Source organism: Ovis canadensis, chromosome 12 (genome assembly GCF_042477335.2).
Source record: "Ovis canadensis isolate MfBH-ARS-UI-01 breed Bighorn chromosome 12, ARS-UI_OviCan_v2, whole genome shotgun sequence".
NCBI classification, from domain to species: Eukaryota; Metazoa; Chordata; class Mammalia; order Artiodactyla; family Bovidae; genus Ovis; species Ovis canadensis.
The window spans coordinates 70,146,729-70,165,656 of NC_091256.1; the positions used below are offsets into that span (position 1 = coordinate 70,146,729).

The 18,928-nt window shown below is 47.3% G+C and overlaps 1 protein-coding gene across 8 annotated transcripts in view; it reads right to left on the bottom strand.

Moving 5' to 3' along the window:
* Positions 1 to 4,173: 4,173 nt before the first annotated feature.
* SEC16B (SEC16 homolog B, endoplasmic reticulum export factor) overlaps positions 4,174 to 18,928 on the bottom strand; it is a 65,827-nt gene continuing 51,072 nt past the window's right edge. For all 8 annotated transcript variants that reach the window (XM_069546142.1, XM_069546144.1, XM_069546146.1 and 5 more), the window contains 11 exons: positions 17,346 to 17,486; positions 15,871 to 15,990; positions 15,026 to 15,098; positions 13,429 to 13,713; positions 12,510 to 12,577; positions 8,666 to 8,818; positions 8,416 to 8,514; positions 7,900 to 8,008; positions 7,686 to 7,765; positions 5,964 to 6,062; positions 4,174 to 5,338 (listed from right to left, as the gene is read on the bottom strand). In XM_069546142.1, the coding sequence (XP_069402243.1) occupies positions 5,270 to 5,338; positions 5,964 to 6,062; positions 7,686 to 7,765; positions 7,900 to 8,008; positions 8,416 to 8,514; positions 8,666 to 8,818; positions 12,510 to 12,577; positions 13,429 to 13,713; positions 15,026 to 15,098; positions 15,871 to 15,990; positions 17,346 to 17,486 (1,296 nt within the window). In that variant the 3' untranslated portion in view covers positions 4,174 to 5,269. The remainder of the gene's footprint in view (positions 5,339 to 5,963; positions 6,063 to 7,685; positions 7,766 to 7,899; positions 8,009 to 8,415; positions 8,515 to 8,665; positions 8,819 to 12,509; positions 12,578 to 13,428; positions 13,714 to 15,025; positions 15,099 to 15,870; positions 15,991 to 17,345; positions 17,487 to 18,928) is intronic.

Consider the following 18,928-nt stretch of genomic DNA (forward strand, 5'->3'; position numbering starts at 1 on the left):
CCTTTGGTGCACAATCATTGCCTGCCAGAGTCCCATGTGTACCAGGTTGCAGGGACCCAGAGGCTCTGCCTCAGACCATGGTCATCCCCAAGGCCAGGATGCTACAGCTCCCAAGCCAAAGCCAGCTTCTCCTGGGCCTGCAGAGGCCTGCAGCCCCCCAGGAGCTGTAGATGAGGAAACAGGCCACAAGCCCCAGTGTTCTCAGGCTCCCTGTTCCTGGCAGCATATTTCTAGCACAGCCTGTTCTATATCCCCAAGCTTTTACCTATATAGGAGGGAAAAAATATCTTGTTCTTACAGCTGCATTTGCTTTGTTTCACCAAAACTGGTTTTAACCACTAGAGCTCTAAAACAATCATGACCTTTAGCAACCTCACCACCATCACCACCACTAATAAAAGCTGATAAACAACTATGACCTCCGAGTGACCCCAGTTCATCAGACCCTTACTGCACTCAACTGAGGGTTCCTTCCTGACCAATGAACAGCAGGACTTGTTTTAACCAACCACACACCAATGAATGGATGCATTCTGACTTCGCTGGAGTACAAGCTTCCAAACATGAAATAGCATAAGTGCCGCGGCCTTTCCACTGCATAAAACCCTCTGATCTTCCCCTCAGAAAATGTGTCCGCTGCTCCACGCACTACTTCCTTTGCCTGGAAAGTAACCAAGCTCAAGGCCTACTTTGTTGACACTGTAGTCACTGGTTTTCCATGAATAATCCCAACAGGAGGCGGAAGTGAGAAAACACAGGCATCTTTGCCTTCCTCTTAGGTCCTCACTCTCTTCCTCTAAAATGCTTCTTTTTATGAGATAGGACTTCCCCTATGTCATTGTTCCTGAGGGCACTAAGCCACATGGCCTAACACTGGTGGCAGCTGGGATGCATGGAGAGAAACCAGCTTAGTCATAAGATCACTTATCGAAAAGTAATTTTAATTTATTCTTTCCATTACATACCTACATCAAGAAGGAAAAATCTCATACAGATGGCCTACAGGCACATGAAAAGATTCTCAACATCACTAATTATCAAAGAAATGCAAATCAAAACTACAATGAGGTATCATCCTCATATAGGTCACCCATTATGAGGGTGACCACCATTACACGTCACCATACAGGTCACAGCCACGATTAAAAATCCTACAAACAACCAAAACTAGAGAGGGTGTGGAGAAAAGGGAAACAACCTATACTGTTATGGCAATGTAAGTTGATGCAACCACTACGGAAAACAGTATAGAGGTTCCTCAAAAAACTAAAAATAGAGTTGCCATATGATCCTGCAATCCTGGGCATATATCCAAAGAAGACCATAATTCAAAAAGATTCCTGCACCCCAGTGTTCACTATTTACAATAGCCAAGACATAGAAACAACGTAAATGAATGAATAAGGAAGACGTGGTACATATATACAATGGAATATGCTTCAGCCGTAAAAAGGAACAAAATAATGCCACTTGGAACAACACAGATGGACCTAGAGATTATCATACTAAGTGAAGTAAATCAGAAAAAGAAATACCATAGGATATCACTTATATGTGGAATTTAAAATATAACACAAATGAACTTATCTGTGAAAGAGAAACAGGCTCACAAACATAGAGGACAGACTCGTGATTGCCAAGGGGGACGTGGGTAGGGGAGAAATGGATTCAAAGTTTGGGATTAGCAGATGCAAGCTATTATACAGAGAATGGATAAACAACACAGGGAATTCAATATCCTGTGATAAACTATACAGAAAAGAATATGAAAAAGAATGAGTGTGTGTAAACACACACACATATATATAACTGAATCACTCTGCTGTACACTAGAAATTAACACAACGTTGTAAATCAACTATTCAGTTCAGTTCAGTCGCTCAGTTGTGTCCGACTCTTTGCGACCCCATGAGTTGCAGCACACCAGGCCTCCCTGTCCATCACCATCTCCCGGAGTTCACTCAGACTCACGTCCATCGAGTCTGTGATGCCATCCAGCCATCTCATCCTCTGTCGTCCCCTTCTCCTCCTGCCCCCAATCCCTCCCAGCATCAGAGTCTTTTCCAATGCGTCAACTCTTCGCATCAGGTGGCCAAAGTACTGGAGTTTCAGCTTTAGCATCCTTCCTTCCAAAGAAATCCCAGGGTTGATCCCCTTCAGAATGGACTGGTTGGATCTCCTTGCAGTCCAAAGGACTCTAAAGAGTCTTCTCCAACACCACAGTTCAGAAGCATCAATTCTTCGGTGCTCAGCCTTCTTCACAGTCCAACTCTCACATCCATACATGACTACTGGAAAAACCATAGCCTTGACGAGACAGACCTTAGTTGGCAAAGTAATGTCTCTGCTTTTGAATATACTATCTAGATTGGTCATAAGTTTTCTTCCAAGGAGTAAGTGTCTTTTAATTTCATGGCTCAGTGGCCATAGGACTGGAAAAGGTCAGTTTTCATTACAGTTCCAAAGAAACGCAATGCCAAAGAATGCTCAAACTACCACACAATTGCACTCATCTCACATGCTAGTAAAGTAATGCTCAAAATTCTCCAAGCCAGACTTCAGCAATACGTGAACCATGAACTCCCTGATGTTCAAGCTGGTTTTAGAGAAGGCAGAGGAACCAGAGATCAAATTGCCAACATCCACTGGATCATGGAAAAAGCAAGAGAGTTCCAGAAAAACATCTATTTCTGCTTTATTGACTATGCCAAAGCCTTTGTATGCATCACAATGAACTGTGGAAAATTCTGAAAGAGATGGGAATACCAGACCACCTGACCTGCCTCTTGAGAAATCTGTATGCAGGTCAGGAAGCAACAGTTAGAACTGGACATGGAACAACAGACTGGTTCCAAATAGGAAAAGGAGTACGTCAAGGCTGTATATTGTCACCCTGCTTATTTAACTAATATGCAGAGTACATCATGAGGAACGCTGGACTGGAAGAAGCACAAGCTGGAATCAAGATTGCTGGGAGAAATATCAATAACCTCAGATACGCAGATGACACCACCCTTATGGCAGAAAGTGAAGAGGAGCTAAAAAGTCTCTTAATGAAAGTGAAAGAGGAGAGCAAAAAAGTTGGGTTAAAGCTCAACATTCAGAAAATGAAGATCATGGCATCTGGTCCCATCACTTCATGGGAAATAGATGGGGAAACAGTAGAAACAGTGTCAGACTTTATTTTTTGGGGCTTCAAAATCACTGCAGATGATGACTGCAGCCATGAAATCAACTATACTTCAATAAAATTTTTAAGTGAATAAAAATCCAGTTAAGTCTGGTAGGCAACAAGATTAACGCGATTTTACTTATTAGATTGTACACTAATAATTGTTTAGAAATACACATATAAAATGTATAGCATGTACTAGGTACTTTTTCAAGAGTACTCAATCCTCGCACTGCCATATGTGATGCCTCTTGTGCTGAGTCATGTCCAGCTCTTTGCGACCCCATGGACTGCAGCTTCTCAGGCTCCTCTCCTAGAGCCTGGAGTCCATGGAGATTCTCCAAGCAAGAATACTGGAGTGGGTTGCCATGCCCTCCTCCAGGGTCCTATGTGGTAGTACTATTATAATTACTATTGTAATTATAATAATTGCAATAGTCATTATTATCCTCATTTTATAGAAGAGGGAATTGAAGACAAGAACAATTAGATAACCCTGTCCAAGATTACAAGGTGAACTGTGGGTGAGCCAGGATTCAAGTCTAAACAATTTGGTGCCTCTGAAACTCACACTCCTGACACTGTGCCGCCACTGGGTGTCAGCACACCAAACTGAAGGGGCTGCAGTCTTCAGGAAGACGAGGAACAGCACTCACCGAGGGCCTTCTAGATGCAAAACACTTACACGTACATTTCCTAATTTAATCTGAGAGATGAATAAACTTCTTAGAGGACAGAATATGCAACATTTAGTTAATGGAGTAACTAATTTTCATGAGAGGCAGGTTTGTTCATTTTTTTTTTAATTGTAAAAATAACGGTAGACAAGTTAAGAGGATCAGTCCCTAGATTCTTCATTAATTAAGGGCTTTTTCCAGCTGTCTGCACCTTATCACCCAATGAAACCATTATTAGAAAGACCTCAGGGAAGAGACTGAGTACGCAGTCTCAGTACGCAGTGTGTACTCTCTCTCTGCAAAAATCAGCCATAGACGAGCATCTGCTATAAAATTATTTGCTTTAATCGCTATCAACATCAGAACTACAGTACATTAAAGTACAAAACCTGTATGTACAATTACACATACAAAGAAATGTTCTTTGTGAGGAGCAATTTTCAACAAATCTGACAAACAGCAAGAGTCATTCCTACTGGGGGTTTGAAAGGAGAAATGGAAATTTCCGAGATGGCCCCCTCCTCCCTTGGGCTCCTCTGACCCTCTGAACATCAATTTGCAAAGGCCTGAGGGAGGAAGGGAAGTATTAACAATCTCAGACACTCAATTCTCCTCTTATGGAAGGGGTGAATTTTTAGGGAACATTTTCCGTCCTTTATTACACTGATGTTTCATCCATTTGCATCATTAGGTTCAGTAGTTACCATGACAATATGATGCCTACAGCAATCTAACTTGATAGCCAGATGCCAGAATGTGAAAAAATAGGACCAGCTAAGAAAGTGAGAGAAATATAATTAATCTGAACCACATTAAAAAAAAAATGTGCACAAACCAAAACCAAGAAGGAAACTGCCGAAATGTCACCCAAGAGAATGATGACAGGAAACAACGATCGAGTTTCCAAGATTCAAAAATCCTTCGCTAACGAGAGCCATGAATTGGTCTGTAACTAAGGCTGTGGAATTGGTCTGTAACTAAGGCTGTGGAAGGAGTCAAGTTAATCTAGAATATTGCTCTGAGTGCCTCTCCCCCAGTAACTGCTGCTGCGGAGTCCAGTGCTGTTATCTTTGATTCCCGCAGAGGAATTCTTAAGCCCTGATTTTTCCAAGGATCTAGAGCCGCATCCTTAATGCTGCCATCATGGTATTCCACTCCCCTCCAGACTGATGATATACCCAGCTTTTCCACCTGAAGAAGTCATTTCCACCATCACTGTGAAGCTAATCTTAAGAGATTGAACTGAGCTGTGTCCTGGGAGACCCTGTCCCCTTGCTTTCTCCATACCCAGTGGAAGCAACTGGCTAGCACAACCCTCTTTGGGGCCCAAATATGGCAGAGGGGCTGGGAAATTAAGAAACAAGAGCAACATAACAGTTGTGCTTCAGGGAGACCAGCCTGGGATGGGTGGTCCTTCTCATCATGACTGGGTTGGATAGCGGCGCTGAGCTAGGCGATTTGCCCGGTTCAGGCTGGTAACCGTGGAGAGCTGGAAAAAGACAAGCACAGCACGAGGTTATAACCCCAAGCATGACTCCGCCGAGGGCTGACTGGCTGTATTGAGCTTATGCATCCTCAAAGTCTAGAATGCTTCAGGAGCATTCGGCTTCCCATGTGGTATTCTCATTATTCTCTTTCACACAGCACCTTTACCTCTTAAATAAGGAGAAAGAAACTTGATTTTATAAAGAAGAGAAGTCAATAACACATCCAAGCAAGCAGTCTGCCTCAGATCATGCAGAAGCAGGGAGTTTAGTTTCAACCAAAGTTTTCATTGAACCCCTCACCCTCAGGACACTGCTCTGGTGCAGCCACACAATTAACACCAACACAAATTGTCTCTCTTGAGTCTTGAGGCTTATGAAAGCTCAAGAGCAATATTAATAATAGTGACACTGACTGAGCATTTTCAGGCTGCCTGATTTAATCCTCACAACTATCCGGTAAGGTAGTTACTACTAACCCCATTTTACAGATGCAGAAACTGAGGCTTACAGAGGTTAGTCATTGCTGAAGAACTCGGGCATAGTAAGTTGTTATCAGTAAGTTATAAACCAGGGTCTCCTTCACTCAGAACGCATGCTCCAAACCCCTCTCCCTCAGGACCTCCTTACCTGGGGAACCTGAGATGGGTTGTAGAGAGGAACACTCCCTTTCACAGGGGGTGGGGGAGGCAGAACACCAGCGTTGAAGTAGAGCTCAGTGGAAACACCCTGTGATGGAAAATAATAGAAAATCCTCTTAGTCACCTCTTCCTGGATTCTAGACTATAAGGGGCTTCCCTGAGAATCAACTTTGGTCAAGCGACGCAGTCCCTGGTGATGCAGTGGATGGGAACCCGCGGGCCAATGCAGGGGACGCAGATTCCATCCCTGCTCCAGGGAGATGTCACATGCAACTAAGCCTGAGCGCCACATCGACTCAGCCTACATGCCTAGAGCGTGTGCTCTGTGAGAAGAGAAGCCACTGCAACCAGAGAAGGGACCCACTCACTGCAACCAGAGAAAGCCCACATAGTAGCAAAGACCCAGCGGAAATAAACAAAATAATAAATAAAGTTTAAAATTTTTAAAGAAAGATGCAAATGTGATAGAGCTCAGGGAATCCTGAGCAAACAAACAGTTCCAGTGGGCACAGCCACCCCAGGGGCCTGGGGGAGCTTTGCAGAGGCTCAGGTGCTGCTGTGAGAAGAAAAGGCCACAAAAAATGTACTAATAGCATCATAAAAAGTAACCTCATATTCCTTGAAAAGCCTAAAATACTACAAGAGTGCCATAACCAGGCCCCAAGAAATAAAATTGTTTTCCTAGCAATTGGCATGAAATCCATACTGGACAATTTGTTAAGGCTTTATCACAATCCTTGCAAGGGATACTGGTGAACTCTAGTTCCTACTGGGGACAGAGAAAGAGGACATTCCCTTTTTTCATTTCTTTTCTTTTTTTTTTTTTTTTTGGCTGTGCCTTGTGACATGTGGGACCTGGGTTCCTCAACCAGGGATTGAACCTATGCCCCTACACTGGAAGCACAGAGTCTTAACCACTGGACTCCCAGGGAAGTCCCAAGGCCACTCTCTAGACATCACGTAAGGAAGCAGTGGTGGGCTAACTCATGTTCCTGCCCCAGACTTCTTGTCTTGAAGTCCTAACCCAGAGACTCAGAATGTATTCAGAGACAGGGTCTTTAAAGAGGTGATTAACTACTGCACAGCTCAGGGAACTGTATTTGGTGCTCCATGGTGACCTAAATGGGAAGGAAATCCAAAAAAAGAGCAGATATATGTATACTTATGGCTGATTCACATTGCTGTACAGCAGAAACCAGCACAACACTGTAAAGCTATCCAGGCAAGAATAATGGAATGGCTGGCCATTCCCTTCTCCAGGGGATCTTCCTGACCCAGGGACCAAACCCTCATTTCCTGCATTACAGGCAGATTCTTTACAATCTGAGCCATGAGAGAAGCCCCATACTCAATAAAATTAATTTTTTTAAAGTGATTAGAGTGGGCCCTAACCCATTATGACCGGTGTTCTTGTAAGAAGGGGAAATTTGGACATAGACACACACCAGGGAAAGACCCCATAAAGACGCAGGGAGAACATGGCCATCTACAAGCCTGGGAGAAACCTCCTCTGCAGACACCTCCATCTCAGCTCTCCAGCCTCCAGAACTGCGAGGAGATACTCTGGTGTTTAAACGGCACAGTCTATGACACCCTGTTCTGGCAGCCCTAGCAAACTACTACAGAGGCTTTCTCCATACTCTCAGGCCCTCGAGGGGCAGCACCTCCAGCCCCCACGAAAGTTCAGTTCACACACAGGTGGGCTGCTCACCTCAGGTCCCGACAAGCCTCCACTCCCCGGGCCCTCAGCTGTCCCCGCACCAGACGCTGACCCTCGGCCTTCATCTCCACCTAGGAAGCAATGCATCGGGGGTGTTCCAGCTTCCCAGGACAGAGGACTCCCCACTCCCAGAAGGCTCCCCCATCCCCCCCTGGAACATGTGGAGAAGACCACAGCGGGCCCAGAGGACAGGAGGCTGGCATACCTGTGTCCCTGGAGAAGGCACTGGCACCCAGCAGAGACTGGGGATCTGGGGGAGGTGTCAGTGAGACGCTTGGGCTGGGCTGAGGTGGAGACGCTGCCCTGGGCATCTCCTGCTTAGTGGAGAAAGGAGGGTGGCGCTGATGGTCCACACGTCCGTGCCACCTGCTTGCATTCCTGCAGCACCCACATGGTGGCCTCCACCCTCAACCAGGGCTGGCCTCCTCTCCAGCACACTCCATTCTCTTCATACCACTGCTCTGCTCAATAAGCCAAGTCACTGCCGGCTCTCGAAAGTTAAAATTCTACATCCTAACTTTTAAGGCCTTTCGTCATCTGCCTCTCCCCTCACTGGACCAATCTGTCTCCCACAACCTCCCATCACAAGACCAGTTTCATCCAGACCAGGGTGGAGAGGCCACCTCCAGGCCCTCCTGGAGCTGAGGAAACTTCCTCAGAAGGGGCCACAGGAGAGGGAGCTTCCCTGCCCAGCCTCCCGCAATCTTCCACCCAAGGTTACCTCAGAATCCGAGCTGTCGGACGAGTCTTCGTCTCCAGAGGGGGATGAGTTGTGGGTGGGCTTCGAGCGGAACCAGCTGAACCAGCCAAACCTTGAGCTCTGGAAGAGAGATGGGGAGTTCTGTGGTCTGCAGGGTGGAGATTAACCCCCCCCTCACTGTGACGGTGGTGAGACAGGAGAGGAGGGGACCCCACAAGAGCCCAGCTCCCCAGCTCTGCACCACCATCCGGGAAGAAAAACATCCCTCCACCTTTGCGTTCTCCTTCACGTTTCCAAGCTTTTCTCTCTGGACAGTATTTTGGGAAGATTTTTTATCTGCCTCCTGGGAGGACTCCTCCCCATCCTCCTTGACTGATACAGTGGGACTCTCGGAAATACTTCGAGCTCTGGGAATCAGTGGCACCTGGAATTAGAGAAAAGAGAAGTAACATCTTTATAGCACTTGACAGGTTACAAAGGCACATTTACATGAATTCCCTCACCTGACCTTGCTCGATAGATCAGCGGGATAGCCTTACAGGATCTAATATGACTGATGGGGAACCACGATTTAGCCACAAGGAATAACTTGCTGAAGGCCTCAGGACAAGGGCAGAGCCCAGTCTCAATCTTCAGATCATCCTTAATCCTACAGGGTTTTGGCCACTGTGCTACCAGTCCCCAGGAGCATCAGGTTTCCAGAGCTATGCCAAGGCCTGGAGCAGGGGTATGGAATGCTTCCACTGGAGATGAAGAGAGCCAGGAAACACCCTTCAGGGAACCCCTAAATGCAAAGATCAGGGAAGGTTGACAACCACCGAATCGAACTCATCCCAGACCTTACTTCCTAGCTGACTTGCTCAAGATGACCTGTGAGCAGCTGTACTGGGGGAAGTAAAATACACCCACATCCCTGTGTATTAATTTTGTGTGTGTGGTAGAATATATCGGGTTGCCCAAAAAGTTCGCTCAGGTTTGTCTGTAACACCTTACGGAAAAATCCAAATAAACTTTTTGGCCAACCCAATACATTTCCTACAGTTTACCCATTTAACCACTTAAAGCGTACAGTTCAGTGTATTAGAATATTCGTGATGTTGCATAACCATCACCGCTTTCCATTTTCAGAAATTTTCATTAACCTCAACAGAAACTCTGTTCCCATTAAAACTAACTCCCCATTTTTCCTTCTTCCCTCTGGCCCCTGAGAACCTCTACGCTTTCTGTCTCTATGAGTTTGCCTATTCTAGACGGCTTGTATAAGTGGAACCATACAGTATTTGTCCTTTTGTGCTGTATTTACAATTTGTACTCTCAGAAAAAGATAATTGGTATAACCTTTAGAAAAAACACTTTTGCAAATACAGAAAAAGTTTCATTTTTTATTCTAATGAGTATAGAACTTACTGTGTACCAAGTAGTATTCTGAGCATTTTATATACAGTGAGTCATCTAATCCTTACAACTATCCTGTTAGGTAGGTACTGTTATTATCATCCCATTTAACATACGAGAAAACTAACACACAGAAAAGCAACCCGTATAAGGTCACACAGCTAGTTAAGGGCAGAGCAAGGATTTAAACCCAAGCTGTCCGACTTTCCTTCTAGGAATTTCTCTCCTAATTGAGTAATTCAAGAAATACACAAGGGCTTATATATTAGAATGTCCATCACTTGCGTTTTACATATGAAGGGAAGGGAAGGGAGGAGTAAGGAGAAAGATTAGAAAAGAAAAGGAAGAGAGAGACACTTGAAGTGCTTAACAAAGTAGTAAAGACGAATTAAAATCCGAGCTCCTTCCAGGGCCTACCAGGCCCTCTATGATCCTGCCTTTCTCTGTCTCTCTAGTCTGGCTTCTTAGCCCTCTCCTCAATTTTTTCTTTTTTTTTTTTTTTTACTTTTTTGACCACACTGAACAGCTTGCAGGATCTTAGTTCCTCAACCAGGGACTGACCCCAAGCCCTCAGTAATGAAAGCACAAGCAAAAGTCCTAACCACTGGACCATCACAGAGTTCCCTTGTCCCTCTCTCTAGACACAGCCCATACTCTCCCTCAGTTGTGCCAGGTCATCTTATTACAGGGTCTTTGCTCTTGCTATGCCCTCTGCCTCGAACACTTGTTCCCTGAATACTCACCTGGCTCATGTCCACCCTCCATGCTGAGCTCAGAGACGCACTGCCTCCCACACCATCTAAAGGAACATCCCTCAAGTGTACAGTGGTTTATTTGCAGTCACCTCTACTGAACAGAAGCCCCATGAAGGTAGGCTTTGTCTAGTTCCCTATGTATCCCCAGCCTCGATAAGAGGACCAGGGACACTGCAGGATCTCTGTATTTGTGAATGAATAAACACATGAGCAATGATGTTTCCATACAGTGAATTTATCACACCAATACTAAAAATCATATTTAAGAATGACATGGAAAATATCATTTTATAGTGTTAAAAACAGAAAATAAAGCTTCATCTACGTATGTTTTCAACCATTTAAAAACACATGTATAACAGGCTTCCCTGGTGGCTCAGATGGTAAAGTGTCTGCCTGCAATGCGGGAGACCTGGGTTCGATTCCTGAGTCAGGAAGATCCCCTGGAGAAGGAAATGGCAATCCACTCCAGCACTCTTGCCTGGAAAATCCCATGGATGGAGGAGCCTGATAGGCTATAGTCCATGGGGTCGGAAAGACATGTATGTGTATATATATACACATTTATGCATGTGGGCTTAGTCGCTTCAGTCATGTCTGAATTTTTGCAACCCTATGGACTGTAGCCTGCCAGGCTCCTCTGTCCATTGAATTTTCCAGGCAAGAATACTGGAGTGGGTTGCCGTGCCCTCCTCCAGGCATTTTCCCAACCCGGGAATCTTCCCAAGCCAGTGATCAAACACGCATTGCTTAAGTCTCCTGCATTGGCAGGCGTGTTCTTTAGCACAAGCACCACTGGGAAGCACATACACACATCTATATATACACCCATATGGACGGCCTCCTTCACTCTTTGAAAGTTTGTATCATACAACTTTGCTTTTACCAAAGACTGACATTAGTACCTATTTTCACTAACAAACAAACAAACAAAAACCCAAAGAGGACTTTCACTTTTACCAAAAAAGTCAGAAAGCAAAAAAAGCATTCAGCGTTTGTTTTGTAGAAGCCATTTTAGAGGCAGCTCGTACCGCAATCAGTGAGACTGGCCCCACTAAGCTCCTTTACCGGAAACTGCATTCAGCATCTCATGTGGGTTTGGACCGTATCTGTGAGCATCTGTGCTTCATCTCGATTCATTTTGTGCATTGTGAGCAAGATGTGTACTGAGGTAATTGCTTCTTCCCTTCACTTCATTTAGACTTAAAAAAGGTTTCATAGGAAGGCTCTGCTTTCAGATAGCATGAGAAATGTGTACATAGAAAAAATTTAAGAAGAAAATAAACTATTTGGCTATGAGAGTCTGAGTGATGGCTGTTTGACACTTTATATGACATTCTCTGTTTTTCAGATTTTGTATAACAATAAAGCACTAGTTTAGGGGGAAAAACATGTTTTAAGGTCTGTAGCTTAGTTACTACTCAAGATAGTTCTATGACATCACTTCCAACCAGGCAAAGCTAGAGAGTATCTTAAATTTGGACCAGCAATGCCTGTTACTAGTGGAGGGATTCTTTCACTCAACAGCTGAATAGACGATTAACTAGACATGGTTACCTCCAAGACCTGAAGAGAAGAGACACAGCTGCCATAGGTCCTTCTCAGAAATAGAGCAAGGTAAAAATGTTAAAGATAGAAATATCAAGAGTCTTCCCTGATGGCGCAGAGCACAGCAAGTGTTCAGTGCATCAGTAAGAAGAGGGCATCGGAGGGGGCTGATGTGCGAGACCAAAGGCAAACCCAGTCCTGCCCCCACGGACACAGGTTGGCAGGAGTGAAATGAACAAGAATGAGCCTCCTCTCCACCTCTCGGGATCCGGTGTAGAAAGAAGCAAGGGGCAGTGTGGAAGGAAGGGCTGGTGCAGGGCACAGGAAGGTGCCTGCATGTGGCTCAGCAACTGGGGCAGCTGGAGGGAATCCACAGCTCAGAGTGGGTGCTGTCTTCTGGGGACTCTGTCCTCTCACCCGGGGTCTGGAAACAGCCTTCTGCCCACCAGGATGCTGGAGGGTTTCTGGAGACACTGTGTTCTCTCCTATGGCATAAAACACAACAGAAATCAGGATGCGAAGTTGGGTCTTTCCCTTCTCTCCTGAAGAAGGGTAATGGGAACACAGCCAGCTTTCCTAATTGCCAAGTGGCCGGAGCTCTGGGCACATAGCCCCCAGTGGATCAGAATAAATATGAGGTCCATTTGCACAAGCCTCTCAATTCTGGCCACCCCAGAACATGCCACTCACCCAACCTCCACCCCAAACCAAGGTCATTCCATGGGAACCCTGAAATGAGAGCCAAGTCAGGCTGGGTCACAGGGATCCTCCCAGGCTTCCCCTCCATGTGAGCCTCCCATCTTGGATGGGCCCTTGTCTTGGAACATCTAAGATCTGGCCCTTCCGCTTGGCTTCCTGCACTTCCCTGGCATCACTCGGCACGGCTCACCCACACTCGGCACCTGTTGTCCAAGACCTGACGGGACGAGACAGAAGCACGCGCCTCTGCCTGCAGCCCCTGACACGGATGACGTCAGAAAGAGGCCTCGGCCTAAACTGCAGCTGGAGGCACAAGTGGCCCTGTCTTGCCTTCTACGCCTCTCTCCTGGAAACTACGGAATCCAAAAGGAGGGCCGGAGCGGCTGCTGGAGGCTGTGCTGTGTTTGTCCCAGCAGAGAGCGGGGCTGGAATGGGAGAGAGCCATCTCCCTCGGATGAACGCGAAGCTACCAGCCCAGGTCTGACACCCAGAAGCCCTCAATCACGTGCACACCCACCACCCAGGGCTTCACAAGCTCCCACCCCACATCCCACACTGGCCCCTGCACCGCCCTCCTCTGCTTGCTCCCCTCCACACCTCCCCACCCAAGGCTCGCTGCCTTGCTGGCAGCTCTTACCAGGGGCCAGGTGTATCTGCTGGGCTTCCTCCCAGGCTGTTCCTCTGGGAGCCCCTGTCACTGCCACGCTGCCAATGGGCCCCAGCAGATGGGTCTCAGGAACCGAGGAGAGAGGCACTGGGACCCCCATCTGCCCAGAACCGCCAGCTGTTGGGTAGGAGCCGAGCTGCTGTGGGCTGAGCTGGGCCGGGCCTGACTGCTCCGGAGTTGGCCACAGAGCTGAGTGGTCACCATAGGCTTCTGAGTTGCCTTGAGGTCCAGAAAGATCCTGATAGAAAGTGTTTTCTAAGGACACAGGATAAAGAAGAAGAGGTGAGACCTGTAATGTGGCCTTTGTGTGGACTAGCCAGGAATAAGCCTGCTCTTTGGAAAGCAGTGACGAGGACAGGCCAGTTGATGTGGCCACCATCAATGGGACAAGTATAACACAGCAGCGATTGTAACACCTTCCACCGCTTATGACTTAGAGTTTTCAAAACTATCTTCCTCACAGCCTGTATGATCTCTGAGCCTTTTAAACCAGGGGGTTGGGATGGCAGAAATGACCATTTAGTCTAACTCCACACTTTTTAGCTTTTGGATAAACTTTTTTTTATGGATTTACTAATGGACTGGGGTACTTGACATTTAGAAAGTTTCAATGTAAAACCCAAATCAGACTACAGAAATGATGGCTTTGTTTTGAAAGATAAGAGCTTTGGCCCAGGAAGGGTACTCGGTGACATTCTTTCTGGCTCCGGCTGTGTTGCTGACAAGACAGACCAAGGCGTGGACTGTGGACGTGGACAATGGTTGGCCCAAATTATGGGAACAATGAGGTCGGCTGACCTACCCGCTTGATAGGGCAGCAGGAGACATGGCTGTTTCCCAGGGGAAGTGACCGCTCAGGAGCACCCAGCCTGCTTTCCTACATCCCTCTCCCCTCACCGATTCCGGGGCACAGCAGCAAAGCTGGGATGCAGAGACCAAGGCCTGCCCATCCTTGCTATCCCCTTAATCATCCCTAAAGGAGGTACAAAAGGCTGGGAACCAGCCAGAAGCAAAGCTGTGAGACCCCTGTCCTCACCCCACCAGTGAGTGCTATTTGGGGAAACAGCATGGAGTTAACTGGGATAATAATGTCTGCCCAGTGCAACAACTGAAGCATCCTAAGGGAAAAGGAGGGATCTGCTGAAAACACTTTGAAGCCTATTTCACGTATGCGGCAACTGATGCTCAAACAGCATAGGCACTTCCGATGTACCCCCCCCCCCCACCGCTAACGTGAAATACAGGTGATCCACCACTTCGGGCACCAAGAAATGCATCCACCCGGGAGCTGGTACTGACACAAGCGAGGCAACTATGTAACGACTCAGCAACAACAAGATTAAAGCCTGAGTGTGAAACAAAACCTCTAGCAATGCGGAAACAGAAGTGCCAGGGAAGGCTGTGGCCGGCGGGGCTGTGTAGAGAGAAGCCTGGACCACAGGTCAGGCTGACACAGGCGAGGAAGGCACTCCAGGCAAGGACAGGGGAAAGTTTTTTGTTAGGTTATCTCCTATAATCAGATCCCAAGAGTCGATTATTTACACACTCAGTTCATTAGTTTAGGTACCTGGAGTTTTTCCGGCTTCCGAAATAACCACTTGAGCAGACTGAGGACCCCCAACATCTCCTGCTTCCTTTTGCTATTAAGATAAAGTAAAATCCTCTTAGGTGACACAAAGGAAAACAAAAATAGGAAACATGATTTGAAATGAAGACACTTCGGCAGTGACGAGGTAAGGGAGCCTCAGGTGAATGTGGGGGCTGTGAGGGGTTGGGGGTGGGGGGCCCACGGGTCTTCCTACCTCCCAGCTCTGCTCGGAGACAGCAGGCAGAGGCCAGGGCATCCTCCTCTCCCAGAGGAAGGGGCAAGAAGAGGGAACTAAACCACGGGGCCCCAGGGCCCAAAGCACACGGGGGAAGCAAGGGCCACGTGTGTCTAAAAAAAAAAATCCACCTGCCTCTTTCTCACAGACAGAGGAAGAAAGGAGATGGAGGAGGCCTTGTTCCAATTACTGTGACAATTACTACCAGCCGCTTTTGCAATTGTCAGAACAAAAAAAAAAAAAAAAGGAAAGGTCCGGAAGTCTTTTAAGCATTTGCTCTACATTACATGAAAGTGGCACCAGGCCACCGTGAGCCACTGTTCCTCACAGAGAGAGACGGAAGCTTTGATGGTCATTCAGAGAAGGGTGGCTGGGTGACTCGGGAGAGGGTCCCACTGTCTCACAGGGGAACACAGGAAAATGTCTCCCCCCGGGAGGGGAGAGCGTTAGCGGAAGCTGAGTGCTACGCCTTCCCCCACCAGGCTGTGCTGCCTTGGGGACAGAGGACACCACAGCCCTCCATGGTTTGGGGGACTTGCTGAGGTCAGTGCCTGCCTACGCTGTGTCTAGAGGACCATCCCCCCCTCACCTGCAGCTCCCTGTGGTGCCCCCGAAGGTGCACCAGCCAGTCCGGCTCCAGGTCCCTGTCTCCTCGGTGGCGGTGGCGTTCTAAAACCAGAGGATCTGACAGCTTCAGTCTCTCTGCCAGCTGTGCCCGGTTTCCAGATGGTAAGAGAGAGAAAAGGAGGGAGAGAAGTAGGAGAAATGGCAGTAAGAAAAAAGGAAGCCTTTGCTCACTTGTAAATCAGATTACAAAGAACTGCCAAATAGCAAATTCAGCAGATACCTTCCTCAAATCGCAACATAAACAGTTAAACCATCCTGGTGTTAGATACTAAATAAAATATGAGGAGAAACTGCTACTCTGCTCTACGTCTCTGCAAAGCTGTTCTCAGGAGCAGTGCTTCTCAAACTTCAGAGCTGGTAGGAACCACCCAGGATTTTGTTAAAATGCTAATTCCGATCCCAGAAGTCTGTGGGGCCTGAGATCAGGCATTGCTAACAAGCCCCCCACGAGGTGATGCCCATGTTGCCGGTCGAAGGACTGCTTATGTTGCAAGATTATTCAGTCATTGCTTTTCTGGTGGCTCAGCAGTAAAGAATCTGCCTGCCAATGCAGGAGGCACAGGTTTGATCCCTGGGTCAGGAAGATCCCCTGGAGGGGAGAATGGCAACCCACTCCAGTATCCTTGCCTGGGAAATCGCATGGACAGAGGAGCCTTGATGGGGTCACAAAGAGTAGGACACAACTCAGTGACTAAACAACAACAATAACATCCCATCGTAAAGTCCCCAAACTTTGTGACTCCTCCCTTCTGTCTCCTGAGCTGCCTACAACCATCATCCTGTTGGCAGGAATTTGCCATTAAGGGCACTCAGTAGCACAGATTTTACTGGCTACAGAATCCAACACTTGGGCCTCATTTAAAGCAAAGCAAAAAGTGATGGTAGGCTGCCTTTTTACTCTCAGCTAATGGATTTTTCTTCAATTAATTGGAACAACTATTTGCCTGATTGTTTTCTTTCCCAGGAACTAAAAGTTGATGTTTTTGTTTTCTCTTTTTTGAATGTATCTCACATGTGATAAAATATTCCATGCATTTAAAAGCATTTTAATAAGGATCATTTCCCATTTTAATCACTAAAATATATTTTCTTAGCCCAGCTTTTATAATTAGAATGGTTTGCCATAACATGCATTTTTACTGTACCAAAAAAGCAGATGCAAGAATGACTTCCTTGCACAGCACACGCCTGGTTTCCAGTCCCCCTATTTCAAACCGACTCCCGCCCCCCGCCCCTCCCACCCGTAGCATCCTTCTTTATGCAGTGTCAGGCCTCTGCTTATCACATTTGGGCATGCATATGTGGTCAAAGACAGCCAGGGGCTCCAATTTTATAGCATGTTCAAAGAAGATGAAATGGGGCTCTGAGCCGCTTTACAATAGCTTTCTCTGAACACTGAAGATAACACACCTGCAGAGAACCCTTTGAGAAGCTCACCTTGATGAGTTCCACTAATAGCACAGGGTGGCTGCTCTCTCCGTGGCTCAGGAGGGCTGTGCCAATGGCTTCGCAGTAATGCAAGGCCTGGGACGTGAGGCCATAATCTGCCAGACGGGAAGCATAAAGGAGCTTATACACCTGCGAAGAGGAGCAGGGCCAGAAAGAGAGAAGTGGAGATAAGACTTCTTGGAAGTCAGTGGACTGCCAACTTCTCTAACTCTGGGTCCAAATATTAAAGAGGGCCTTGCAACATTTAGGGCATTCTATCTATGTATAGGCACAGTTCCAAACCCAGCCTGCAGTTCCATCATTGCAGAGAATGGGGTGGAAGGCACATCCGCTGAGTCTCCCTAGGCACTGGTCACCATGGAAATGCACCAGCCTCTCCACTTCTTATCAGGCAGCCTGTATCTCTGGGAATCCTGGTGTCTGGCAGAGGACCAGGCGCCAGGGGCACAGGTAAAAGAAGAAAAAAATGCCTCTGGTGGAAGGGGCTTCAAGCCTAAGAGGGAGAGTACAGGCAGATACAGGTAAGGGTTCAGAGACGCATGAGGGACAGAGCCAGATGGAGAACAGAGGGGCTGAGAATCAGACAGACCCAAGTTCAAACCCCAGCTCTATGCTGATATGGAGCATGAAACTAGTTCACCCACCTCCTCTCCGCACCTTGGTTTCCTCGCTCTAATATGGGGATGATACTACGATCTCCTCCTTGGTGGTTTCAAAGATTCAATGAGATAATCCATGTAAAGTCCCTAGAGCAAATGGTACCCAAGAGATGTGAGCCAATAGCACGTAACTCCTTGGAACTTCTTTTGTGAAAAGAGGGTAATCATGCCTGCCTCACAGAATTAGAGATCACTCAGTTAGAGGATCATAGCACAGTGCCAGGTGTGCAAAACTCATTCCCTAAAAACAGCGAATCTCACTGCTATCAGCCCAAAGACAGCTGAGAGGTGGGATGAGTACAGAAGAGACAGACTGAAGACCTGCGCGGACACAGAGGAGCCCGCTGGGCAGGGCTGCGCTGGGAAAGGCGGGCCTCCGGTCAGACCCTCACAGAAGATACCGACCAGGTCACGGCCCTATGCACAGTAATCCACTCATCTCCAGGCTTTGCTTTGTGTTTGGTGGTGGTGTGTGTGTGTGTGTGTGTGTGTGTGTGTGAAAACCTTACAGAAGATACTAACTGGGTCACGGCCCTATAGACAGTAATCCATTCATCTCCAAGGCTTTGTTTTGTGTTTGGTGGTGGTCTGCATGTCTGTGTGTGTGTGTTGCCACCGGATACACTCTCGCTACAATCACTGAAGAAGTCTCTGGGGATCAAAGGGGACACCAGGGCATCCAGTAGAGAGGTTGACAGGTTAGAACCTGGACATGGATGCTGCCCACACACCTGCAGCCCTGAGAGGAAAAAGGAAGGACAGGGGCCAAAGGACAGAGCAGGGAGGCATTCCAGAGTTAAAGATGGAGGCATCCAAGAGAGATGGGAGCTGCAGGTCAGAGGAGAGTAGGAACGTGAACAGCCGGGGGCCGCTCCGGGCAGGATGGCCGTGGAGCCAAGGAGAAGACGGAGC